Raw genomic sequence first — 25,876 nt, forward strand, 5'->3', positions numbered from 1 at the left:
CTCCAACAGCCTCCGCCTCCCCGTCTCAATTTCCTCTCTGCCACTGCAGTCCCCAGACACCACGGGCTTCTGCGCACGGTGATCTTGCTACATAGCAGAAACCTAAGAACCTGCTTTTGGCTTCTCTGAACTGCAAGCCTCACTAGCCAAGGGCATTTTATAATTGACTTGCCTCCATAAAATTCATAGGTGACTAATGTGCCCAAGAATTCCCAAGCCGCTCCTGGCTATGCGTTTCCCGTTACAGCGTGCAGGCTGTCTGCACCCCCGTCACTGCTGTGTGGGTGGATTTGAGCAAGAGCCTCAGCATGCCTTGAGCCTTTCCTACATTCCTTGGGTTCGATAGCAGGGTTTGCTTTTACTCCTCAGCCAGGGGATCTGTATATCCTAAAGACAGTACGTAAAATATTTATTAAGAAGAATATCTATTTTTAACCAGGATGATCTCAGTTCTATTATTCATGTAGTCTTGGAAGGCAGGCTTCATGCCTCTCTGCTTGCAGGAGATGTGAAACAGAGCAGAGTTGACTCTGAAATCAGACCAGAGTCTGGAGGAGGACATGGGGAGTTCCAAGTGGGGAGGGAGGTGAACAGCCACTGAGGTCACCTGCCTGATTTCAGCCAAACCTCCCTGGTCAGGTCACTCTGCCTGCAAGACTTAGTAAAAGCCTTGATCTCGTTTTAAAAACGAAGTCATCTCTGCCCCATCAACCGTTTGGAGGCTCCGTCTTCTCGAGGAAAGGGCCTGGGTCAGTAGGGTCAACTGAATGCGGCTCTTCCAGTCTGCAGAGCACAGGACAAGCTGTTCCTATTAGAGAAGCACCGGCTTCCCAGCAGGCCCCTGCTGACAAGGTCTTGAAAAACAAGCTGGAACCTGTCGGAACCCAAGCAAGGACACATTCAGCTGTCCACTGAGCCGAGAGAAGGGCAAGCAGGTGGCCAGCAAAGGCACCAGGGTGGTGACCTGCTAAGAGACAAGGTAGGGACACCCTCCTTACAAGAGGTTCTCAGAAACCACTTTTGCTGAAAAGCACTAACTCCTCAATTGGGCCTGCCAATGTCCAAAAAGAACCAGGAGAAAAGCTTGGTGTCCTTGCCTCCATTTTGCATCTGTCTCCTTTACTCTGAGTCTCTCCTGTAATCTTGGGTTCCTTAGGACAAGACTGATCGATAACATCTTTGCAACAGAAACTGCTCCCCCAGGAAAAGAACAGCAGAGCCTGCGCAGGACAGAACCCCCACCAGGCAGCAGTGACTCTATCGTAACAAGGGTCCACCCATCCAATCCTGAGACAATGAGCAACCGGACCACCCGTGACCACCAGGTTAGGACCACACCTGTGACAGGGACTGCTTAACAATTATGTACTCCTCTCTCTCCCTGTCCCAATTCTTCCTCTACTTACCCTAAAGCTCACACCTGTGCCCTGAAGATGGCACAAAGTGCTTAATTTGCTTCTTCCCAGGGGTTGCCTGCGCTGAGTAATAAATTCCCTTCCTTTGCGCTTCACCGTCTCATGTCTTTCTTTGGTTGTTGGGGCAAGTGGCCGGACCTGACACGTGAAACCCCTGGAGTCAGGCCTCTGGTTACGTCCCACCCTGACCTCTCTGGGTAAAAAGCTGCTGAACATCTGGTCACCTGGAGCAGGAAGGAGGCCACCTACATATACTGGGCAGAGGCAAGAGAGCGCTGGGATCGGGCAGACCCATTTGGGTCCTGGGCACACCTGGAACAGCTCTGGGACCTAGGACTGATCCCTTGGCCACTTGTAGACTCAGCATTTCTGACTGCAAGTGGGGAAGCTGACAGTGGTGCTTCCGGAGACACTAGACTGTACCAAGTGTGTCTTGCCTGTGTGTCTGATCCTCTGTCCTATAGACCGGGGGTGATGAAAGAGGGGAGATGGATGGACAGAGGGACCTTCTCACCTGGCGCCACACCTGTGCTTGACACTCATCATGTCATTTACTGAAGGGCCCAGCCCCAAGGACTCCATTGCTCCTCACTCACACCAGGGAAACGACATCAGGGAGGAGCCCCTGCCCCTGTCGACGTTCATGCAGGCTGTGACTCTCCTGGGTGCTGCTGAGGGTCCCCTTGTCTTGGGACTCCCTTTCTTATTCCTGGAGGTAGGCCAAGTGCCAAGCTTCCCACGGAGGTCACCCTCAAGGAGCACGAGCATATGAGGCGCCCCGACTCCTCTCTGCTGGCTTGACCTTGCTGGGTGGAATCTGGGCAGTTGATGAGCCTGGGAGGCCTGGAGGCAGACAGGGACTGGGACATGTAGTCCAGCACCGGAGGTCGTGTAAAACCCAATTAGGCCACTGCTGAGAAGGGAGCCGAGTACTGTCAGGCCTCAGGGAAGGTGACCAGGTCAGAGCAGCCACGGTCTGGCCAGCTCTGCTCATCCTGGCCTGCATGAGGCTCTTGGGGCTCAGATCCCTGGTGGACATCAGGAGGGAGAAGGAGGGTGCAGAGCCCCCTCCTGCCTCAGTACTGCCTGGGGATGGAGAGACACTCACCCTGTTCTGGAGAGACCCAGTCTGCCAGCCCCAGTCCTGCTTTTCTATGCTCTGCTCCTGGGGAACACATAGCTGGAGCAAACCCTCAGCAAACATGAAATGTCCTCTCAGACCTGAATGTAAGGCCAGGCCCCTAGACAACCTGAGACCTGGGATGGCTCCAGCTCCCTCTCTTGCTGGCTTCTACCATTCCTGCAGCGTCTTCTCACCAAACTGAACTGGTCCTTGCCTTCCACTCCCTTCTTCCTTTGCAGCTCCCCACAAATCCCACCTGTGCCCAGGTTCGGTGGCTCCTCACAGCCTTCCAGAAAACACCCAAGGACCATCACCCTGCCTTGGGGCCAAAGAGTGACAAATGAGGGGCCTCAATGAATAGCTTTACCACACTCTGTGTGTGTGGAGGATGCCCCAGTGGAAATGCCGCCCAAAGCCTCCTGATGGCTGGGTTATTGCCTTTATTTATGACACTCTGCGGAGCGGCTTGAGGCTTCCCAGCAACAAAACACTTTAAAAACAATCACGAGAAGCCAGATCTTGACCACAGGAATCCCAGAGTCAGAGACTCCAGAGGCCCCGACTGGAGCTGATTCTGTGGAGTTGGTCCCCAGGAGGGCAGGGAACTGCAAGCCAAGGATGACAAGGAGAATGAGCCTGGGGTGCATGTGGCACCTGCAGCTATGCAGGCCTCCCTGGCTGAGATGAGAATCTTTGGTGCGCAACACTGAACAGGTGCTATGCATCAGTCCTCTCTGGCTGGCCTCCCACCTGTCCTCACATGGCTAGCCCCAACTTTCAGACATGTGCACTGGCACACACAGGGGTCAGTGTGCAAAGACGCACAGCTGGGAATCCTTGCCTCGGGACACAAGCCAGGCTTGGGGTGGGGGAGGGGGAGGCTGCCACTCATAACCATTAAGGCTTCAGGTGGGGAAATTCCTTTGGTCTCCCCACAACACACACACACACACACACACACACACACACACACACACACACGTCATCTGCTTCTGCAGTGGCCTTCATTTGTTCTGACCCCCAGCCCTACTGTGCCCCCCGGTGCAACCCACATCCCACCAATATGCAGACAGATTACCAGGCCAGCTGCTGCTGCCAAGAGCAAAAGATACCTGGGGTTGACTTACACAGAAGAGATATTGCCAGCTGGGCATGGTGCCACTCACCTATAATCCCAGCACATTGGGACAGGAAGATCTAGTGTTCAAGATCTACATAGTGAGACCCTGTCTCAAAAAGAAGAAGAAGGAGAAGGAGAAAGAGGAGAAGTTGGAGGAGGAATTGGAAGAGGGGAAGGAGGAGGGGAGGAGGGTGGAAAGGCACTGGTGAGCTCGAAGCTGAAACAGAAGCTGGTAACCAGGCTCAGAAAGGAGCTGGGTGTTAGGGTGGACAAATCAATCAGGTGGGTCGGACCAGGGCAGCCATAAGTATGGTACAATAACAAGGAGCCCAAGACCAATGGTTCCCAATGGCATGCTTGCTTTCTGGCCCCTCCCCATTTGTTTTTCCTTCCCACGACATGTCCACATATCCATCAGATCAGCAAGAGGCCGCTCATTCAGGGATCCAGTGGTTGTGCCAGAAGAAAAAGATGGCACCACCCCCCCAGGGTATTAAATGCCTAGACAGGGTATAAGTGACCATCACCGCTTCCACTCCCCAGTCAATGACCATGGGGCCATGAGTATGGAGACTGTGGGCTGGGACACGCACCAAGGTGAGTGGTGTCCAGGTCCCTGTCCCTGATGACGCATGACAAGTGAGAGCCCATGTACTGGGCGGGGAGGGGACAGCACTTCCCTCACTGTGGTCGCAGCTGAGGGTGTGCTGTAGGTAAATGCTTCTGTAGCAAATCAATTCTACAAAGCAATTTGTCCTCTCCAGCTGCCCCAGGAGGCTGAACTTAATCACTGTGGAGCAGTGTGAGAAGATGGCTGCCTTCCACAAGGAAACAATCGTGACCTGGACAGAAGAAGCCCCTGGGCAGGCCTGCCCAGGCAACTCCATTAAGTCCCCCAGTGTCCTCTCTGCTCAGTCTGCCCCCCTCACCTCACTCCCCTCCTCCCCCCAGAAGCTGAGCTCCCATGGGGGTGGGGAAAACACTTCTCCCTCACTGGGAAGAGGAGCAAAACCAGCCCCCCTGGGGCTCCCGGGCTAGAAACAAAATGCCCTCTGCTAGAAGAGTCCCAGGAGGGTCTGAGGCTGCACCAGGACAAGGGCCACCTGACATCCTCTGTGTCAGGGAATGAGGGCTGGAGGAAGTCATGGAGTCACAAAGGCCCTTTGGACAGGCATTTCCCCAGCAGGGTCTCCTGGTCTGTTGCTATTCCCCCCCCATGCCACACTGGGTTGGTCGTGGTCACTGGCTGAGCTGAGCCTCACTCTGTCCTGGGAGGCCCCTGTATTGACCTTACCAGATGGTAGAGTGCCCTGCGCTCAGAGAGGGTGAGTAACTCGCGTGAGGCCACAGAAGGGCAAGGGCAGGGCTACAGCACCAGTCTTTAGTTCTGGAGGGCCAATTAAGGACATTTCTCTGGAAAAAGTCCCCCTCCCTGCCATCTGGCCCTCCTCCAGCATCTCCAGAGAAACCCCCTTGCCTGGCACCTGGCCTCCGGGGCCTGAGGGAGCAGCCGTGGAGGAAAAAGCAGCAGCTCTTTGGAGAAGCATTTTCTATGAATGGTCCAATCCCTCTCTGCAGCAGCGTCAGCATCCACAGCATCGCCAGCTGGCCAACCACACAGGGGCTGTTCCAGCTCCAGCGGGTGGGGGGGGGGCAAGCCCCCTCCCCTGGGACATGGGATTCCCCTCCCCCAGACCGGCTTGCCCCCAACCTGAGCCGGTCTTCCCTTTTCTGCCCGCCCCCATCCTCTTCAGGAAACACTGCAGGTTTAAACCGCAAATTAAATTTTAATGAAACCACATGAGTGGTGCCGGGTGCAATGCAATATTGATGAGATCATGGTGTCCGGCCGGCAGGCGCTCGCCCTGGAAAGCTTTTTAGGATGTTATGCAATATCGGACTAAATTAATTATTGCCATCAAAGGGCCCTGTGTCTCTGTAGTGCGGCTGCTGGGCCAGTGAGTGTGAAATGGAGGTCTGTCATTGTATGTGTTCTAATGGCAGTCACAGGAAGGAGATGGTGACTTCACAGACCCAAATACTAGTGTGTGATGGAGAGAGAGAGAGCGCGAGCCGTGAAACAGAGTGGGGGCTGGGGGCTGGCGTATGTGCTTATGAGATAGGGATGTGTGTAAAGAAGAGAGAGAGAATGGGGGAGGGGGAGAGGTCTGCTGGGGTGCACTAAGCCTGCCCAGATATTGCAGCAAAATGCAGCAAATTTCCTCCAAGCAGCCTGGAGCTCCCACTTCCTGCCTCCCTGACCTGTTCTCTGATGCATTCCCCACTCCAAGGGGCAGTGGGCCAGTCCCAGTGCCTCCAGCTGGGCGGGCCACCATGCTGCTCTCCCACTGGGCACTGTAGCCCCTGTTCGGGGAGGGGTGTGTGGTGCCTGAGTCTGGCCACCTGAAGGTGAGCCAGGTCTCTGTCCTGTAGGTTACTCTGCTGGATGCACCTGGCTTACGTCCGTTATGGAGTCCCACCTGCAGGATGCTCCACAGCCAGCCCAGGACAAGGTGGCATATCCCTGGGCCAGGCAGTCTAGTCACTCCAGCAGGGCGGAAGAGGGGGAGGTTTGCCCAGGACAGGGCTGCACCCAAGGCAGCAGGAGAGCAGGAGCTGCCCTCCTTGGCCCTAACCTCTCTGTGACCTTGGCACAGTCCCAGCTCTGGCTGCACCCATAACTCGCTATGCCTTTGACCCGTTCTTGTTCCAAGAGGCAGAGAAGGTGCCTCTTTCATATCAAGTCTCCCCAGTTGGAATGACTTATCCAAGGCTGTGACCACAGAGGTGCAACAGGGCCTCAGCCTCCTGGCCGCACACCTGAGTCAGCCTTCTGGGGCATCTGCAGCCTCTGGGGTAGAGTCCACCCTGAGGTCCAGGCAGCACCTCCCTCAGCCTCCACTTCAAGACATGGAGTAGGCAGGGAAAGGGCCACAGGACATGGTGTCAGGAGAGTCCCAGGCTGACTGAAGGACAAGGAGATGGCAGAGGATTTGGGGCAGAGGGCTCGGCCAAGGCTGTGAAGCCCTTGGACAGTTCCCTAAGGCAGCCACAAAGGCCAGGTGCTAAATATGACCAGCTTCACCATTCACACAGAATGAGACACCGGTTCCACTGACAGCATAATTTGGGGTATTCGCTCCACCCCACCTTTGTGCCTGACCACTGTTCTGCCTAAACAGCCTCCCTGCCTCCTCTGGTACCAACACTGGCTGCTCCAAGCCTTTCTGGGGCTCTCCATTGCCCTTGTGTGGTCTGAACTCTTCAGTGTGACCTGTGATGAAGCCCTGCTGACCTCCCTTCCTTCCCGGGCTCATCCTACCCTGTGCTGTGGCTACTCCCAATGGCCTTTGCTCGTGTTCTCATCACCTAGGTGAGCCTGGTTCCCGTGTCAGAGCTGGGCTTAAGCATTGCTCCTGCATGGACCCAGATTGAATCAGAGCCCTATGTGTGCTCACCAGACACCCTTGCTTTAGCTGGGTTCTCCCAAAAGCAGAGCCTGAGTTGTTTTGCTTGGGGAGCGGCCCAGACAATGGGTGATGGAAGGGGGAATATGACAGGAGGTAATGTAAAGGATGAGTTGTGGAGTTGGCCACCACTGGGACAACTGGAGCTCAGCTCTGAGGAGAGTGGACACTGAGTGGAGGCTGGCAAACCATCCCAGAACCATCGTGTGTGTGTGTGTGTGTGTGTGTGTGTGTGTGTGTGTGTGTGTGTGTGTCTCGGGTTCCATCAATTCTTCCTGCTGTCGCTCGAGTGCAGCCTTGCAGGCATGGTGCCTCACACTTTAGAATGGGTGTGGGGCTGTGTAGAGGGCCCTGCCGCTGAGGTTGGAGAAACCTCGGGGCCAGAAGCAGAAGCCAGTGGCTCCTAGCTGCTCCAGGGGAAGGGGCCTCAGTCTGGGAGACCTGTTCACGAAGGTGGGCTGCAGTGACAGGTGGCCCTGGTCTCAGCCCCGTACACTCTGTGTAGGTTCAATTTTCCCTGGACACATGGGGGGACACAGGCAAGCTCTCTCTGCCACCTTGGTGTGCCCAGCACTGTCCTGGCAACACTTGGCGAATATCTAGCACAGGAATGTGCAGAGTGGGTAAGGGGCTCAGGTCTCAACCTGTCGCAGGGCAGTAGGGTGAGGCAAGACAGACAGAGGGACCCCGAGGAGTCAGCCAGCACAGAACTCACAGCATGCAGCTGGGCGGGTCCTTCCAGGGAGGCCAGCAGGTGTTTAGCCCCTCTTGAAGTCTCAGGGATGGCCACGGTCAGGGCCAAGCTGTGAATACCATGACTGGCCTCTGTGCCCAGAGGCTGTTAGCTGATGGTCCTGAGAACGCAGGCAGAGAGGAAGGGAGCCGGCTTGTACTGGTTCCCCGTGCAGACGGCATCGAGCAGTCCCCATGCTGGGTAGAAAACGGAACAGGAAATGAGAGTCCTTCCAGAAAAGGGGCTTGGGGACCCCAGACACCCCCAAGGAGGGCCTAGCTCCATGTTCTCTTGTTTTCTTTCCAGCTACTGGAGCAGTTTAAGATTTCTTCTCCGTCTCTGTGTGTGTGTGTCTCTCTCTCCACACACACACAGTGTTTGAAGAGAGCCCCTCGCTCATGCCAGGAGCCCCACTTCATCTGCATGACCTCGCTAGGAGGCAGGAGGGGGCCACAGCCCCCCAGGGCCTGAGTAGTCTTGACCCTGAGTCAGCACGAGGCTCTCAGAGGAGGGACACCAGCCTGAGGTGGGGAATGAGCTTCCTGCTTCCTCCTGTACCACAGGCCTGCTCCCCACATGGCTTTGAGACCCTGCGGCCTGGCCCAGTCCTGCGGCTGTAATAACAACACCACTGACTGCTGCTCGCTGTGTGCCGGGCATGCTGCTGGGCACTCTCGGGCATGTCCCACGTGACCCTCACATCCTAGCCAAGGTCTCAAGTAGCAAACAGTGGGGCCAATACCGAGACCCCTGAGCTCACACGTGGAGCCACCCCTGCCCATGGCCTCCCCCTGAACCACAGTGTCCCCTGCATCATTGTGGAACATCGTCATTCAGAGTGGAGGCGGCCTAGAGCCAAGCAGTAGTCTGCAAAACACTCACAGAGCCTGCCCCAGTGAACTGTAGGTCATTCAGTGACCAGCTTTGGGCCTAGGAAGACACCATCTTTAAGGCCTCTGAATATAATCACGGAACAGATGCTCATGTCTTAAGAAGTGCCTGAAGGAGAAACTTAAAACCAAGAAAACTCTATCCATCAATATTGAAAAAGAAAAATAGCTGAAAACTTCTTTGTGTCTCTACTTTCTGAAGAGCTCCTGCCACAGAGTAGGCCTGGGAAGAATGTTCACCCAGTAAATGAATGAAGAATGAATGAATGAATGAATAATAAATGAATGAAGCTCTGAAGGCCAGAGCTGCTTACGTGTTCTTTAAATAATCAGAAGAGGGAACCTATGTGAGAACCCCTTGTGGAATTCAAATCAACGCTGAGACTCCACCTCAGCCCCCTCAGAAAGACTAACATAGAAAACAAGCAGCAAAGGCTGGCAGAGTAGCTCAAGCGGTAGAATGCCTGCCTAACAAGTGTGAGGCCCTGAGTTCAAATCCCAGTACTGCTGGGAAAAGAAAAAGAAAAGAAAAAATAGTAAAGATTTTTGCCAGGCAAATAGTTTGTGAGACCCTATCTTGGAAATAACCAACACAAAACAGGGCTGGGGAAGTGATTCAAGTGGTAGAGTGCCTGCCTAGCAAGCATGAGGGCCTGAGTTCAAATCACAGACACACAAAAAAAGTCATCCAAAAAAAAAAAAAAAAAAAGAACAGAAATCTTGTCATTTACGGGAAAATAGATGGAACTGGAGAGCTCATCATGTTAAGTGAAATAAGCCAAACTTATAAAGACAGATATCCTGTGCTTTCTTTCTTATGTGGGATCTAGATTCACGAATATAAACAAAAAGGAACAAACCAAAATGGAGGAGTCCTTGAGGGGGAGGGCTGGGGATGAGGTGAATCGAATCAAAGCACATTGCATGCATGTGTGGAAGAGTCACAATGAAGCCCTTATTTCATGCAATAAAGACACTTCTCTGCACCATGCCTTCATCCTGATATGTGAGTGTCAGGATGTCACTCACCCACCCCCCAAACCTGCACCCTGCAGTCTGTGTCAACCGATGGCCACCCTGTCCCCAGGCGAGGAGGCATGAGAGCAGCCTGCTCCCTGCTGGGAGACCACGCTCTCCCTTCCCAGGTGTGAGTGATGACATCCACGCACAGGCCTTGTAATAACTGTAATCCCTGGCTGGTACATAACCATTTTTATTCTGACACACTTTTATGCCTCAACTCACTTTATATTTCATATGCCCTCGCCTGGCGTTTGGCAGGTGGTAAAATTGATGTGTAAGGACATGATAGGCCGGCGGGCCCCTGGCGCCCAGCCCACCAGCCAGATGCCATCAGCCTGAAGGAGTGTCCTATCTCAGGGACCAAATTAATGCAAACTGGGGTTCTCCAGTTGGGGGTCCCAGAGCCATTGTCTTTTGCATTTATGAGCTTGGTGTCAGGAGGACAGGGAGCTGAGTGATTGAAACATTTGGAAGTCCAGAAAGCACCATGCCAATGCCTGAGGGTTTACTCTGTTCAATGCAGAGACCAGAAATCTTAGGCAGGTCCCTTGACTATCGGAGACCTCAGGCACTCTGGGGTCTCCTCTGCTCTTTTTAACCTCACCATCTTCCTGAATGGTCTTCCTCCTGGCTTGGCTGTACTTCCATCACCCCCATGAAGCTCTCAGGGCTCCAGGATCAGCCCCCATACCCTGTCCCGCCCCACACACCCACAAAGGGTAGATTTCAGACCGCCTCAGTGGGCTCAGCTCACCAAGTCTACCCAGGGCTAGTCTCTGGAACAAGGACTGGGGCTTTACCAGTCTCATCTCTCAGATGTCCAATAGTCACTTCACACTCACTAATGTGGCTTATGTGAACTCATGGTCTCCCTCCCTCTAAACCTTTCGTGGGGCCTGCTTTCCCTCTCCGCAGGCAGCACCACCACTCTCGCCCCAAGCAGCATGGCACCAGGGATCTCCCAAATGCCTGCCTCTCCTTCCCTCCCCACAGCCTTGTTGCCAGATTCCAGATTAATCCCCTAAAATGTCAAATTCACCCCTCTCCTCCCTCACTCCTGCCACAGTCCTCATCCCATCCCTTACCATCCCAGCAGCAGCCTCTTGGCTGTCCTCTGGAAGCTATGCTCCTCCTCAAGTCCACTCTTGGGCTCTCAGGCAGCGTGTCCTACACACGGGACCTGATGCTACTAAAAGCAGGTTGGTGGTGGTAAGGTCTTAGCTCTCAGTCCTCCATGGCTGCCAGCCTCGCCATCTTCTTCACATCTCCTGTGCCACCTGCTTTGCTTCTACTCTTGGCAATGTGCCACCCCCCCCACAATACTCTTCCAGTCCCCTCTCTGATGTCACCTGCTCAGGAGAATCCCCCCACCTTCTGAACCCTGTCCCATCTGCCTGTGGCTGGCTCAAGCAGCTCCTGTCCCCGCAACCCTGGCAAATTGTGCTGAAGATGTAGGGCACAGTGTTTTTACTCGTTGCTGGCCCCGGTACCTCTTCTGCCCTCAGCAGATGCTCTGAAAATATTTGCCAAAATGAGAGCAAACATTACTAATGTTTACACTGTGCTAAACGCCCTGGATCCTGCCTGGCACCAGGAACCTCCTGCTGGGAAAAAAGTCAGATCCACCTTCTGTTTCCACCTGCAAACCCCTGTTTATTGGAAGCAATGAGCTATCAGTTTGAGAGCACCTGTTCCCCACCCCTACCCCAGCACTGGGCTCAGCCCCATGGAGGACAGTGCAGGGCAGTGAGAGAGACCATCTACGTCTCCGTCCCCAACCAGTCTGGGTAGGCAGCCGCCCTGGCTGGTCAGAGGCAGGGTTCCCAGGGAAGGCAGTCCTCACCGGGGGAGCCGGCTGCCTGTGCCTGCTCAGTCTTCTCTGCTGTAACTGCATGTTCTCTTATTTGTACGGTGGGTGTCAACAGGTAAGTCCTGGGGAATCACTTCTCCAGGCAGGGGCCACAGGCACAGTCCAATCTGCCCACACTCTGGTGTGGTGCGTTGGGCTGGGTCCCCTTTGGGCCTCCTCTCTTTGAGCTCCTTCCCTTGCTTAGCAGGGGCTCCTCAGTGGGCAGAGTGCAGGCTGGGGCTTGACCCCACCACACTATACCTTCACTGGACCTCACCTGACCTGGGCCTCCCTCCATTCCCTTATCTGTAAGTGAGGACAACAGCCCAGCCATGCCTTAAAAAGAGAAATGAACAAACGTTAATAGAGAGCTTAGAATTAGGAAAAAGGACAGCTGTTTGTAAGATTCGGTGATGACTACAGGGGTGTCCAGGAAGAGAACAGAGTAGTTGAGGGGGGGACTTTCCCAGCAGAGCCAGGGAGCAGGTTCTATGTACTGTCACACAGCTGGTAGGCAGGGCCTGTCAGGAGAGTGACTCTGAGGCACAGGTGGGCTGAGGCTGAGTCAGACTTGTGAGGCTTGCTGCTGTCAGAGCAGCCCCACGCCCACCCTCTTGGCCCCAGGGGTGCCTCATATGGGGCGTGGGTGTTTCACATGGCTTGGCTGTGTCCTGAAGGCTCAGCTGCCCATTGGCAGCGAAGAGCACCCAGCTTTCCTCCCATATACCTTTTGTGAGGACTATAACCACATAGAAAAGTGCCAGTGGTACCTGAATAGCCCAACAATTGTCACAAAGCGAACATGACCAGCACCATGGGTGGGGGCTGCAGAAAACAGAAGTAGATCCAGACAATTCGGGAGTATTGTGGGGAAATGAAAACACTAGCCACTTACTCTCTGCAGGAGAGGACAGTACATCAAAGGCCAGCCACTGTGTGCCCTCCTCAAATCTGATTCTGTCTGCCATGCACGGTGTCCCAGAGCTGTGATCAGTAAGGACTCCTGTTTCTTGTCTTCCTGGGGGGCCCTGGGTCTCTCTCCCTCAGCCTCCTCTCACAAGTTCACCCGTGCAGGGGTCACTAATCTACAAGGTATGGTGGACCTTCATGCTGGAAGGGCTCAGAGGCTAGGGAGGGATGCCCGTCCAACACACACACATTGCCTACCCATTTGGAGCTCTGTCCTGTTCAGGGTGGTGGCACTAGACCTGCTCATGGCCTTGGTCCTGGAAGAGATTTGACAGGATGAGGCTCCAGCACACACCTGTGTGGGTCCCCACTGTCCACTGGGCGAAGACCCTGGATGGTCACTGAAGACCTCACAGTACTGCCCAATTTCTTGTTTCATCTTCTTATGAATGTGCCTTTTCCATCCTGGCCACCTGCCAGTCACTCAGGCTTGTGCTTTTGTTTCTGCACACCAGGTGAGAACGAGTCCCCTCCCCCACCTTCCTCCAGTGGTTACTGAGCCCAGCCGACCAGCTGATTGACCAATTTTCAGGAATTTTACAAGTTGATTGATAAAAACCTCAAATAAGTTTAAGTTATGCAAATGTACAGTTAAATAAATTACATTAAAACTAAGATAATAGGAAATCAAAATGCATCACTTCCTAATTATTTTATTACATGTTGCTATTATCTGTGCTTTGAGGTTATTGACCTGGACTGCATGGTGTGACAGGAATACTCCATAGTAGTTGCTAAGTGTCCCTGTGCATAAGTGGCTTCACCTTGAGCCAGGTGGGAGGGGCCTCACCTCGGCTCCTGGCTCTGGGACTGAGACACAGGCACAGAGAACTGGGGGTGGCGGGGGCGCCCCTAAATCCCCCCCTTCCCACCAGCTACCCAGGCGCCTTGAGTTTCTCCTCTGATGGTTTTGGGAATGATGGCTTGTGACTTTCTCTGGCACCCCACCCTCCTCGCTCCCGGATACTGCCAGTACACTGGGAGGCAGAGGGAACCCTTCACACGACCAGGATGGACTCTCCGACTGCCCAGGGTCTTGAGTCCAGTCAAAAAGGATTTAAAGAAGGCAGAGACATTTGGCAGTGTGACCCTCCGCCTGAGCTCGGGCAGGGCCCGCAGGGGGCCCGCTTAGCGCCTCCTGGCGGGCAGAGCGTTTCGCAGTAGTGGCCAACTGGACCGAAGTGCCTGGCCCCACGACAGTGCCTTCGCCCCTCACCGCTCCATTCTTCCCAGAGGTCCCGCTGTCCCTGGACTCTGTCCTAGGGCCCTTCTTCCCCTTTTGACGCCGGCCGCTCTTGTCCCCTGCGGACCGGGGGCCCCTCCTCTGTGCCCAACAGCCAAGGGGCCGGGCCGCTGAGGTCTCCTCCCTGGCGGAAAAAGCCAGGGTCCCTGGCCGCTCTCGGGGCTCAAGACGCAAGGCCTGCCCTGGGAAGGGCCAGCCTTCTCGCGCGCGCCCACGCACTCCGGGCCGGCATAGCCTCGCCCGAGGGCCCGGCGGGGATCTGCCCCGCGTTAGACAAGCGGGGAAGCACCGCAGCCCTAGCCGGGGGCGGGGAGGGGTCCTGGCATCCGGGCTCGCGTGGGGCGTTGAGAGCAGACGTCGCCAAGCATCGGATAATTCCTCCCGAGTCCCATTCCACCCCATGCTGCGTCAGGGGCAAGCCCTGCGTGGGGACGCGCGTGGCTAGCCCTCCTGCGGCCTGGGGTCAAGGAGGGGACCCGAGGGGACGTCCGACCGCAAGCGGGTTCGAGGCAGGGGCCCGGCGGGGGCGGGGACCCCGCACACCCTCCCCGCACGGAGCTGAGCACAGCAGCGTGCGGGCCGCGGGGTCCCTCTGGCGCCCAGAAGCGGCGTCCAAAGGACGCGCGGGACATGCAGGGGCCGCGCCAGCTCGCAGACCCCCGACTCCCGCGGGTTAAACGCTGAGCCGCCAAACGCAGGCACCGGGCACCCCAGGGCCCTAGTCTTGGGGTGCGGAAGGGCCCTTAAGGAGGTCGCGGCTTCTCATAACGGTCTCAATCAAGCTGGCTTCTAATCCCGCCCGCGGGGCGATGCCCAGTCGCCACATCTGGGAGCTCCCCAGGAGCTGTCTATGGGTTCCTCGGCCCGGGGTAGGGACCCAGGCTGGCCCATCTCAGCGTCCAGTAAAAGGCTGGGGGCCGGGGGGGATGCTAACCCGACCGTGGCTGTAGCGGGGGCGCTTCCTGTCACCTCAACCCGATTTGGAATCTCCCTGCCTTAGTTTCTTTTTCTGTAAAATGGGAGCTTGGGCTAGCAGATTTCCGAGGCGATTTTAGCTTGGTTGGCCGCGGGGCAGGGCAGTGGTTCCAGGCCTGGTCCCAAGTCCCCCAGGCGTGCATCGGAACATGGACTAGAATCCAGCGAGCAGAGCCAGGCAGCGCTGCTGTCTAGAAAAAAGGCGCGAATGTGTGGGTGGCTGGGTGGTGTGCGGCGCCCTGCAGGTGTGACGCCCCCGGCCACAGGGCCCGAGAGGTGGGCCAGGCTGGAGAGCATGGGGCAAGGAAAATCGAACACGCACACGCAGACACACACGGGGACACACCCAGATCGACCCACGCCTGGGCGATGGGAAGGCGCTCTGGGATCGCGGGCGGCTTCTTCCCGCGGGGCCCCCTTCTGCTGTGCAGTCAGCCTCCGGTCTGTCCGGAATTGGGCCCGCTTGAATGGCAGGAAAGGCTAGATCCGCCGAGGCAGCCTCCGAGAAGTCGCCAAAGCCCTGCCCGCACATGGTGGAGGATGTCAGTCCCCAAGAACGATGCTGGGTCCACAAAGCCCTGGGCCCTGGGGGAAGGGAAGGGCAGGAGAGCCGGGAACCAAGTATGGGAAGTCCCAACCAGGGTTTCAACCCCACACGGACATCTAAGAAACGTGGAGTGGCCCCATCACTCCCTTTCTTGATTTGGCAGCGACTCGAGGCCCGCTCTGCCGCGCTGCCCACTGGTATTGGCGATTTGAGGTCTGAGGGGCGAATCCCAGGCCCGGACCCCGCAGGTGCCCAGTGCAGCCCAGCGAGCTGAGCCGACTTCTATCTCCTGGCCTCGCTGTGGCCTTTCATCTGCCCCGAGCCCCGTCGGAGATTGGGTGGACGCCACGCGGGTGGCCCATCACCGAGTCCAGGTCCACGGCCCGACTTTCCCCTTCTGCCTGGACTTTTCCAAGCCTTCGGGGAAGCGGCGCTGGCGCGGGCCCAGGCGAGGGCGGGCCGACGGAGGCGGAGGGAGGGGGCGGCGGCGGCGAGGGAGGGACGCGAGGGGGCGGGTTGAGGCAGCCCCAGCAGCGCTCCCGTGCGACCCCCGCCGCGCCGCGGGCCCGGGCCGCAGACAATTAAAGCGGGATTCCTCCCCCGCTGACGTCCGCCGCGCCGAGGCCCCTCCCGCGGCAGCATAAAAGGCGCGGGCTCCGCAGCGCAGGCGGCAGTGGGGGCCGGACAGCGCGGCGGTGAGCACCGTGCGGCAGAGGAGCGCGGCGCCCAGAGCGCGGGCCGCCCGCGGAGCGATAGCCGGAGCCTGGTCCCATCCCCAGCCGAGCCCCACCGGAGCCGAGCCGAGCCGAGCGGAGCCTGCCGGGTCCGGAGCGCCAGGTGTCCGCAGCCATGCTGGCCGGCCGCGCCGTGCGCACCTGTGCGCTGCTCGCCCTCTGCCTCCTGGGCAGCCGGGCCCAAGATTTCGGGCCGACGCGCTTCATCTGCACCTCGGTGCCCGTGGACGCCGACATGTGCGCCGCGTCCGTGGCCGCTGGCGGCGCGGAGGAGCTCCGGAGCAATGTGCTGCAGCTCCGCGAGACCGTGCTGCAGCAGAAGGAGACCATCCTCAGCCAGAAGGAGACCATCCGCGAGCTGACCACCAAGCTGGGCCGCTGCGAGAGCCAGAGTACGCTGGACGCGGGTCCCGGCGAAGCCAGGGCGGGCGGTGGCCGCAAGCAGCCCAGCTCGGGCAAGAACACTATGGGCGACCTGTCCCGGACGCCGGCCGCGGAGACGCTCAGCCAACTCGGGCAAACTTTGCAGTCGCTCAAAACCCGCCTGGAGAACCTCGAGGTCCGCGTGAGCCGCGGTTCCCCCGCCGGGTTGTGCGCTCCTTTGCCTTCCCCCACCAAATCCCCGACCCTGCCCCCCTCCACCCCGCCTAGGCAGCGAGCTGATGCCCTGCCGGCGGTTCCCGAAGCCTGCGCGGCGCCGCGGGCGGCCACTCGCCGGAGCTCCCCGCCAGGCCGCCCCCGCAGTCGCCCCGAGGGTACCGCGCAGCGGGCCTCCGGGCACGGTCCCCGCTCCACGCGTAACGGTGTGGTTTTCCCCTGCCCTTGTGCCCCCGCAGCAGTACAGCCGCCTCAATTCCTCCAGCCAGACCAACAGCCTCAAGGATCTGCTGCAGAGCAAGATCGATGACCTGGAGCGGCAGGTGCTGTCTCGGGTGAACACTCTGGAGGAAGGCAAGGGGGGCCCCAAGAACGACACCGAGGAGAGAATCAAGATCGAGAGCGCCCTGACCTCCCTGCACCAGCGGATCAGTGAGCTGGAGAAAGGTAAGGGCTCAGAGGGGGCTGTGCAGCCTGCTCCTGGCCGGCTCAAGGATCACTCTCCTGGTCCTGCTCCCGGCAGGGCTGTGCTCTGTCCCATAAAGCCCTAGTCCCTCCTCCTCCCACCCCAGTTCTGGACTCTCCAGGTTTGGGCTTCCAGCCCACGTTTCTGGGCTGGAGATAACCTCCCCAGGAGAAGCACAGCAGAGGAAAGAATTGCATGCTGCCCCCCCCCCCAAAAAAAAAAAAACACACACTCACACCCACTGGATTTTTCAAGTTTGATTTGTTTAATCTTCAGTAACTTTGCACTGTAACTGCCACTGGCTCAAGCCCTCCCTGGTTAGGAAGGCCTTGCTCCAGCCAAATGTCCAGCAAAGATCCAGGCATCAGCACACCTGGGCTTCTAAGCCAGTTTCCTCCCAACTCCCCCATGCCCCTGGGATCCTCTTGGGATTCTTGATTTCAGGGGTCCCCCTACACACCTTGAAAAGAAAACTCCTAGTTTTCTTTTCTGAGTGACCTAAGCTGGACATATTCCATGCCCCTGCAGTTCCCTGGTCACCAACTCAGGCTGGCCCCCAGAGCACAGGCATACCAATGTGCTCTGCCTTGAAGACAGAAATCAAACAAGGTTGTAAAAGGTGTGTGGGGGGGGGGGCGCCTGGACGCTGAGCAGGGCCACGTGACCCTGCTCAGACCGCAAAATGTGCCGGATGGATTTAAACAGTGCCATCTTAAGGCCCGTTATGTAACTGAAAAACAGATCAGGGGAAAGAGGGACTTCAAAAGGGAGGGGGAAAGAAGGAGGGGAGATGCAGGGAAATGAAAACACTCTGGAGAGATGCCAGGGTTGGCTTTCCCCCATCCCCCCCCCCACACTGCAGGCCTGAATGGAGAGGTGCTGCGCTGAAGGGGCCAGCCCTGCTCTGCTGAAGACATCTGGCTTAGAGGAGGAGGGGTCGTTGGCCTATCAGGATGCCTTGTAGAAATCATTCTTGGCCTGGGGACCAGCTTCTTCTTGGGCTCTGGGGTAGGAACACAAAGGCCCACCAGTAGCTGGCAGGACTCTTGTGTCTCTGGGCTCTGTATGGGTGCCTACTGCTGAAGGGGAATGTTTTCCCAGGAGTCAGTCACAGCCATAGGGTAGATTGGGGTTGGGGTAAGGCATTCCCCTGAAAAATTGGCTGGCAGACTGGAAGCTGGGGACTGTGTGTAAGGGGGAGTCCACCAGGCCAGGAACCTGAGTTTCCAGGAAGCTCATCTGACACTGTAGCATGCTCAGAGCAGTCACCTTAGGGGCCTTGGCTCCAGGAAGGTTGCCTTCCCCACCCCCTGCTGTCCTGTGTTCTCAGCAGGGCTCCAGGCAGAATCCCTGGAGTGCCTGGGGAGGGAGGGAGAGTGAAGGCTTCCTTCCAGGGATGAATGGGATTGTGGAAACAGCCTCAGATCAGGAGCTGCATCTTGGTCTGGCCTCCAGGGATGGGGGTGGGCACCAGGGGCCTGGTTGTCTTGGATAGGGATCAAAAGAAGAACCCCAGAAGAGTGATGAAGGGTTCTGAGCACTGGCACCATCTGGAATCAGGTCAGCCCCCAATGGGCTGCTCTGAGGGGAGCTAGCCTGATTCCTTCTTCCCCTGTGGCCACACCTTCTCTGTCAGTTAACCAGGTGTGTGGCTGGTGTGCTCAGAGGCCGTCCTCATTCTCTCCACACCCACCTGGCAACCCAGGGCAGGTGCTGTACCCTCACCCCTGCCACCCGGGGTGACACCATGTGGCAGCAGGATTTGGCCAGGCTTGGAGTGCAGAGACCTTGGGTCAGCTTCTTTGCCAACTGGCCCCATGCCCTGTCTGCATCATGGGGCTTGGTGGGGACCAGACAGGACCCAGATGCCTGTAAGCACTAGGGCCAGGTGCAGATGTCAGGACTGGCCTTGTCCTCCCCAGGTCAGAAAGACAACCGCCCTGGAGGCAAGTTCCAGCTCACATTTCCATTGCGTACTAACTATATGTACGCCAAGGTGAAGAAGAGCCTGCCGGAGATGTATGCCTTCACCGTGTGCATGTGGCTCAAGTCCAGCGCCGCGCCTGGGGTGGGTACACCCTTTTCCTATGCTGTGCCCGGCCAGGCCAACGAGCTGGTCCTCATCGAGTGGGGCAACAACCCCATGGAGATCCTCATCAATGACAAGGTAGGGGCCCCACGCCACCAGGGCATGCGGGATGGCAGGGCAAGGCCCCCAGAGCCCCAACTGGATTGCTGGCCAGGGCTGTGGTAGCCTCACAGGACTGAGGGAGGTGGGCGAAGACCAGAGATGGGGAGGGGTGTGCTCACCTTCTCTCACTGATCTTAGCAAAAAGGCTGAGAAGCTGTCCCCACTTGCTCTCTACTCGAGAAAGGAAGAGCTGGAAGCTTCCAGAGGCCTTCTGGGGTGGGGGGATGGAGATGGCAGACGATGATCGTGGGAACAGTCTAGTCCATCCTGCTCTAGTGATCCTTGCTCCCTCTCTACCCGCTGGCTTCAGACTGTAAACACTCCGGGTATCCCCTACAGATCTATCCCACTTAGCCCCCTACTCTCGAAGGAGGCCAAATCTGCCTGACCCCTTGGGAGAGGACAGCAGAGGGCAGCCCTTGCTCTCTACTGAGCTCTTCTCCATTCTGCCCCCTCTCCGTTGCCTTGGGATTACCTGTCAGCAACCCCCTCGATGTGTGCTGTCCACCAGCCACTTGTAGTAAATGGTTAGAACCTGGCTGGGAACTGGATTCCAAGCCCCCACTCTTGACACTGTGCCCCAGAAAGGGTTATGCTTTTCTGATCCCCATTTCTCCAAGTGGAAAGTCTGAGGTCTATCATCTGCCTGGGATTGGAGGGGGCATGGAGATTCCAGGTCCTAGGCTTGGTCTGAGCTTTGAAAGGCATGGTACCCCCAAACTCCATGGGCGTCCTCAGATTTTTCTCAAAGGCTGGCTGGATAGCATAGCCGAAGAACCTGGTGATTGGGCATGGAGGGTTAGAAGAGAAAGGAGGCTGGGAGGCTGCACTACACTCAGCTGCCAGGGTCATGGGCTGTCCATCCAAGGCCTTGTTTTGGAGACTAGCTAAGAGGGAGGAGGAGCGAGGCAGTGCATGTCCAGATGGATCTCAGGGCCTCCCTTTGGCCAAGCATCCATTTCCTATGTGATTCCATTACCCACCCATGAGTGGGGCTGACAGAAGCTAAAGTCTGGAGGGGCCAGGCCACGAAAATCTGAGTACTGCATTTTGATGGTTTTTAAAAAGTGGAGTAAAGAAGAATCACAGTTGAACCTGTGGGGCTCATTGATTTGGGGTGGTACTAGGCTATGGTACCCATACCATGGTGCATATCATTCTCCTTCCAGGTGGCCAAGCTGCCCTTCGTAATCAACGATGGCAAGTGGCACCACATCTGTATCACCTGGACCACACGGGATGGGGTCTGGGAAGCCTACCAGGATGGCACCCAGGGTGGCAATGGCGAGAACCTGGCCCCCTATCATCCTATCAAGCCACAGGGTGTGCTGGTGCTGGGCCAGGAGCAGGTACTGGCTGACAGTGGGCAGAGGAAGGGAGAGCGCAGACCCGGGGGCAGTGGCTTCCCTGAGAAGTAGCCAGTGCAGCAAGTTACACAGATTTGGGGCAAAACCCCTGCTCTGGGTGGGCTTCAGGAAACTCAGCGGGAGTGAGCTTGGTCCAGTGCTTAGGTCCTGGCACCCTCAGTAACTGCAGCCATGCCTTGCTTGGCACGGGAGGACCAGTTCAACTTTTATCCATGAATAATTTAGTTCCTGTGAAATGGTTTGTCTCCCATTGGGCACCTGGGAGGGGATGAAGGGATGGAGAAGCCAGGCCTTCCATTTCTGTTGGGACATAGTTGCTGCAGCCGGCAAAGAGGGTGTTTGAATAGAGCCTTGAGGTCCTGCTGCTGTGGTTGTCCATGACTCCTGCTGACTCCTCACTCACTGGCTGAGGGAATAGCTGCAGGAAGGACAGGGTCTGGGCCCAACTCATCCGGAGCAGAGGTGCCAGACACCAGTCCTGTGCCTGGGTTTCCCTCTGGAAGGGACAAGATGCATGGCTAAGATCCAGGGATGGGAGAGAAATGGTACCCAGAATAGACTGGGGAGCTTGATGGAGGAGTCAGATGCCTAGGTACACCCTATAGGGATGGATCCCAGATCAGCCAGCCCAACCCTTCAACCCTCATTCCTACTCTTCTCCAAAGGACACTCTGGGTGGTGGGTTTGATGCCACCCAAGCATTTGTTGGCGAGCTGGCCCATTTCAACATCTGGGACCGCAAGCTGACCCCGGGCGAAGTGTACAACCTGGCTACCTGCAGCACCAAGGCCCTGTCTGGCAATGTCATCGCCTGGTCTGAGTCCCAAATTGAGATCTATGGTGGAGCCACCAAGTGGACATTCGAGGCCTGTCGCCAGATCAACTGACCTCTCCAGGCCAGGGCTGAGCCCCCGGCCCCTCGCCCGCCTTCCCTGCTTGTGCGGTGATGATCCATCGTCTCTTCTTTCCCTTTCTCCTAGGAATGAATCAAGGCCATGGCCCCTGCACACACACACACAGCCTGGTTTTGTCCTCCTCCTGCACATGAAGCAGTCCTGGCTCTCCTTTGTCCCTGAGGACACCCCACTTCTCCCTAGGAGCCCCGACTGTTTCCCAGGCATGCCCTATTCACAGCTAAAGCAAGCGGCATCAACTCTGAACAATGCAGAAGTAGGTGAGAGGAGGGTGTGTGTGTGCGTGTGTGTGTGTGTACCTGTGTGCGTGGCTGTGACTGGGGGAGGCCTTTTCTTTTCCGATGAGCTATTTCATTTCCTCTTTTGTGGCTTTGGGAAATCTCACAATGGGTCAACATTCTGTATTTGCCAATTTTGTTAACTGCCTGTGTGCCTTGGGCTGGTGCAGCTTCTCCCGTACACACATTTGTCTTCATTTGCAGTCTTCTTTCAGAGCATCATAGCTCTCTATTGACATGTCTTTTAGTGGTTTGTTGAGGCTAGGGGCCTTTCCACAGAGAATTTTTATTTGGTATAAGAAATGAATTCTCTCTGGAGGTTGAAGGCTGACTGCCCTGGGGTGACACCACCTCCCAGCTATCCCCTCACACCCACCACACATGCTGCCTGCCAGCATCCCTGCTGTGTACCTTGGAGGGCAGTGTGGGCCTGGGAGGCCACCCTGCATGCCTTCCCAGTGGCTCTGCCCCAGGACTGCACCTTGCCCCTGGCCTTCCTGCCTCCTGCCTCCTTTGAGGCAGGAACATGTCCCTTTCAATCTGCACCACTTCAGCCCAGCTGGCTCCAAGCAAGGAGCGTTCCAACACCACACCAGGACACAGGTTCCTGGCGCCCTCCTCTCTTGTCCTGGCAGTGGGAGATCAGAGGTTCCAAGTGAGGAGCCCTGTGCTGATTGTGACCCATCCCAGAAGGTACTGATATTTGGCCCAACCAGTCCATGGGAGGTCTTCCCATGGCATTTTTCACAGCCATAACCCTTCAAGCACTCCCAGGCCCTGGTGAGCTGCTCAAACCCCCACCAGGGGGCTGGGGCTTGGACAGCTCTCACATAAAGCAGGCCTGGCCAGGGCCTGCCACCCAGTCCTCCATCTTACAGGGCTCAAGTCCTACAGCAGCCCTAGCCTGTCATGGAGACCCAACTAGTGTCTAGACCCTTGGCTTTTTCCCACGGAAAGAAACATGGACACCCCTTCTAGTCCTTCTGAAGAGGGGAGAAAAGTGAATGTGTGTGTGTGTGTGTGTGTGTGTGTGCACGCGTGTGTGTGAGGTTGTGCCCAGGGTAGGGTGAGCCTCTGCTTTGTCCTGCCGTCTGGTGGGCACACACCCGAGGGCACCTGGACTCTGTCTCCAGGAGTCGAACTAGCAAAAGGCTGGTGGCAAGTCTTTCTAGAAATCCTACGCACTGCCTGGCTGTCTGCAGCCGCAGACACTTCTTCAGGAGGAGCAGGTCTGATGCCTGCTTTCCTCCCAGGGGCACCTGTCTCCTTCAACACAGGTCCACATTGTGTCGGAAACTAGTGCATCCGTGTGTGTCTGTGTCAGTGTCTCTGTGTCGCTGTACTTGTGGGTGTCTGCACGGTACTCAGTCGCCAGTCTGCAGTGCATCACTCTCAGAGAGAGAGGGTGCGGACCAGGCACCGCACTGCGCGTTGTCGTTCAACAGTGGCTTTTTCTTAGATGATTGTACTTCCTCTGTGCCTGTCAGGTTGTGACATCCTTGGATCTGCAGGGATCTTCTCTGTTTGCATGTTCCTCGGGGTGGCGTGTTCCTTGCTCCCTCGGGCCAATGTGTGTTCCCTTTGCCTGCATGGACTTCTCCGGTTCTGTGTTGTGTGCTGAGTACCACCCAGTGTTCTGTGACTACCCATGTAGCTGCCAAAAATGGCTGGGTAAGCAAGCCAGGGGTGTCAGAGGAGGTTGAGAGAGAGATCAACCTCTCTCTTCCTCCCCACTCCCCAAACACACCTAGAAGCATTTCTAACAAACATGTAGGTTGAGAACAAGCCTGAATGAAACCCATGACTGGGAGAGAGAGAGCTTGGAATCAATCACCTTTCCAGACTAGATCGAGCCCCACCCTCACTCCAGCTGTCCGGGAACCGCTGCCAGGCAAGGCCCAGAGCCGGCTATGCTGGGTGCACTTGGGCCAGCACCTGCCACCAGCCCCGGCCCCTGCCAATACGGACCCCAGTCCGCCTCTGCCCAGATGGGCCAGGTGGGAGCTGTCCGTTCAGGACCACAAGCCATCCTCTGCCCTAGCCTAGCGAGAGGGCAGAGCACACCCACTGCTTATGCCTCCGTCCTTTTCACCTACCAGCCCCTTTCTTTCCCTTCCCCCTCCCCTGATGCGCCCACGGTGCCAGGGACAGAAGCTGACATTTAGCTCCCGCCCCGTCCCTAACGAGTCTGTGCCAAGCCCCTCCACTCCGTCACTGTGTTCACACTTGGCACTTTGCTGGCCCCGAGAAAGGTAGATGATCCAGCGGCAAATCTAACCCACACGGTTCCCGTCAACTCCGCAACCTGACTGGTGTTCCCTCTTGCACTGAATAATACATGCCTCTCTCAGGTAAGCCATTTTATAAAATAAGAAGATAAAAACACTGTTGAGACAGTGTTTGCTTTTGCAGAGCTGGTGTACGACAGCTCCCTGGGCATCTGGGGTGAGAAAGCTGCCACGGAGGCCCCCTGGGCCCCGGGGGGCTCAGGTCTCACTTGAATCGTAAGCCTTCTTGCTTTTGATAACACAGTATTATTTCTCTTACTGTAGAAGAAAAAGTTTATTACCAAACAAGAGTATTTTTATGAAAGAATAGGACAAACCTATAAATTATCTCAACCTATATCTCCCTTGAAAATACTTTCAGGCTCCAACAAAAGTAGGACTGAAAGCATGTATTTTGGAAGAAAGAGATACATTTTGTATGCTTTCTTTTCCTTTTGTAGACTCCCAGTTTATTTTTTAAGACTGCAAAGATCACTTTGTCACCAGCCCTGGGACCTGAGACCAAGGGGGTGTCTTGTGGGCAGTGAGGGGAGGGCAGAGGCTGGCATGTGGTTCATAGTCATTCCAATGAGCTCCAGTGAGGGGCCACCTGTTCTCGAAAGTGTGTTGGGGACCAGGAGGTCAAAAAAGGCCATTTATGGTGGGCTCTTTGTCTTGGAGCTGACTGGTTAAGGATTTGAATATTCGTTCCAACCTTGATAGAAGAAAACTCGGGTTTTGTATTGTTAGCATTCAGAGATCGAATCCTCGGTTAGTCTTCTGGCATCCAAACCGTGGCTCGAAGCAGTTGCGATTTCATCTCTTAAAACACAGTGCTGTAAATTTACTCAGCTAGCGACGGGAAGTGTGTTGCTTCTGTGCACAGTGGACTTCCGTGCAATTTGTTAAAAGGGAACAAGTCATTGAGGAGAAACAAAAGCCCAATACTTAGAGTCCCAATTTTGTCTTATTTGCCAAAAAAAGCCCGCCTCCCCCAGAGTTGATATTGTTACAATGTACATAGTGTAAAATATGAAAGAATTGATGTATCTTACTTTTTCATTATTTGCTAACCAAAGCTGTACATTTTTCATATGACCTGCAGCCTTTTGGGTACCAGAAGGGTCAAAACCATGGGACTGCCACCTCCCATCGGCGATTCTGGAAATGCACTATTTCTACTGGTATTCTTGCTTTCTTTTTGTTTTTTTCATTTTCTTGCTGAAATGACATGAATTGTTGAGTTTATTTTTACACAGTAAAGAGTGAAGAAAGGCTGTGGTTTCTTGGGACAGTTTTCTTTTCTAAAACTTGTGATGTCATGAACCTGCCTGACCTGCACCCTGGCTCACTGTCCCCACCTACAGGGCACAAGTGACCCTCACATGCAAGGAGACATGTGTCTTCAGTTTGCATTTCGGTGTCCCTCAACAACCCCACAAACCACTGGCATGTACGGGTGCGAGTTCTCGTTTCCCAGGGGTAGCTGATACTGAGGCAGGGAGAGGTAGTGGGACTTCCCAATTCCAGGAGGCCACCCTGGGCCTGGGGCACAGAGTAGCTTCTAGCCCACCTCCACTACAGCCTGCTCTGCTGGGCACAGGTGGCTCCCACAGGCCTGGCTTGCTATCCTAAACAAACCTGTCCATTTTCTGTTAATAGGTCCCATACTGTCCTTCCCAGAGTTCCCAGGCCCCTGCCCTGCCCT

General features: G+C 56.2%; 1 protein-coding gene and 2 long non-coding RNA genes across 3 annotated transcripts; all 3 read left to right on the forward strand.

Moving 5' to 3' along the window:
• Positions 1-259: 259 nt before the first annotated feature.
• LOC109689854 (uncharacterized) lies at positions 260-1,500 on the forward strand. Its single transcript, XR_002212740.2, has 3 exons — positions 260-396; positions 783-979; positions 1,157-1,500. It is a non-coding gene; the product is annotated as an uncharacterized lncRNA (long non-coding RNA).
• Positions 1,501-11,444: 9,944 nt separating this feature from the next.
• Positions 11,445-13,206, forward strand: LOC141414027 (uncharacterized). The gene is made up of 3 exons (XR_012439131.1): positions 11,445-11,696; positions 12,525-12,613; positions 13,045-13,206. It is a non-coding gene; the product is annotated as an uncharacterized lncRNA (long non-coding RNA).
• Positions 13,207-16,014: 2,808 nt separating this feature from the next.
• Positions 16,015-25,445, forward strand: Nptx1 (neuronal pentraxin 1). Its single transcript, XM_020168928.2, has 5 exons — positions 16,015-16,647; positions 16,925-17,132; positions 19,074-19,318; positions 20,512-20,691; positions 21,375-25,445. Exons 1-5 carry the CDS (start codon positions 16,204-16,206, stop codon positions 21,594-21,596), a joined length of 1,299 nt encoding a protein of 432 aa, XP_020024517.1. The 5' UTR covers positions 16,015-16,203; the 3' UTR covers positions 21,597-25,445.
• Positions 25,446-25,876: the final 431 nt, after the last annotated feature.

Source organism: Castor canadensis, chromosome 11 (genome assembly GCF_047511655.1).
Source record: "Castor canadensis chromosome 11, mCasCan1.hap1v2, whole genome shotgun sequence".
Lineage (NCBI taxonomy): Eukaryota > Metazoa > Chordata > Mammalia > Rodentia > Castoridae > Castor > Castor canadensis.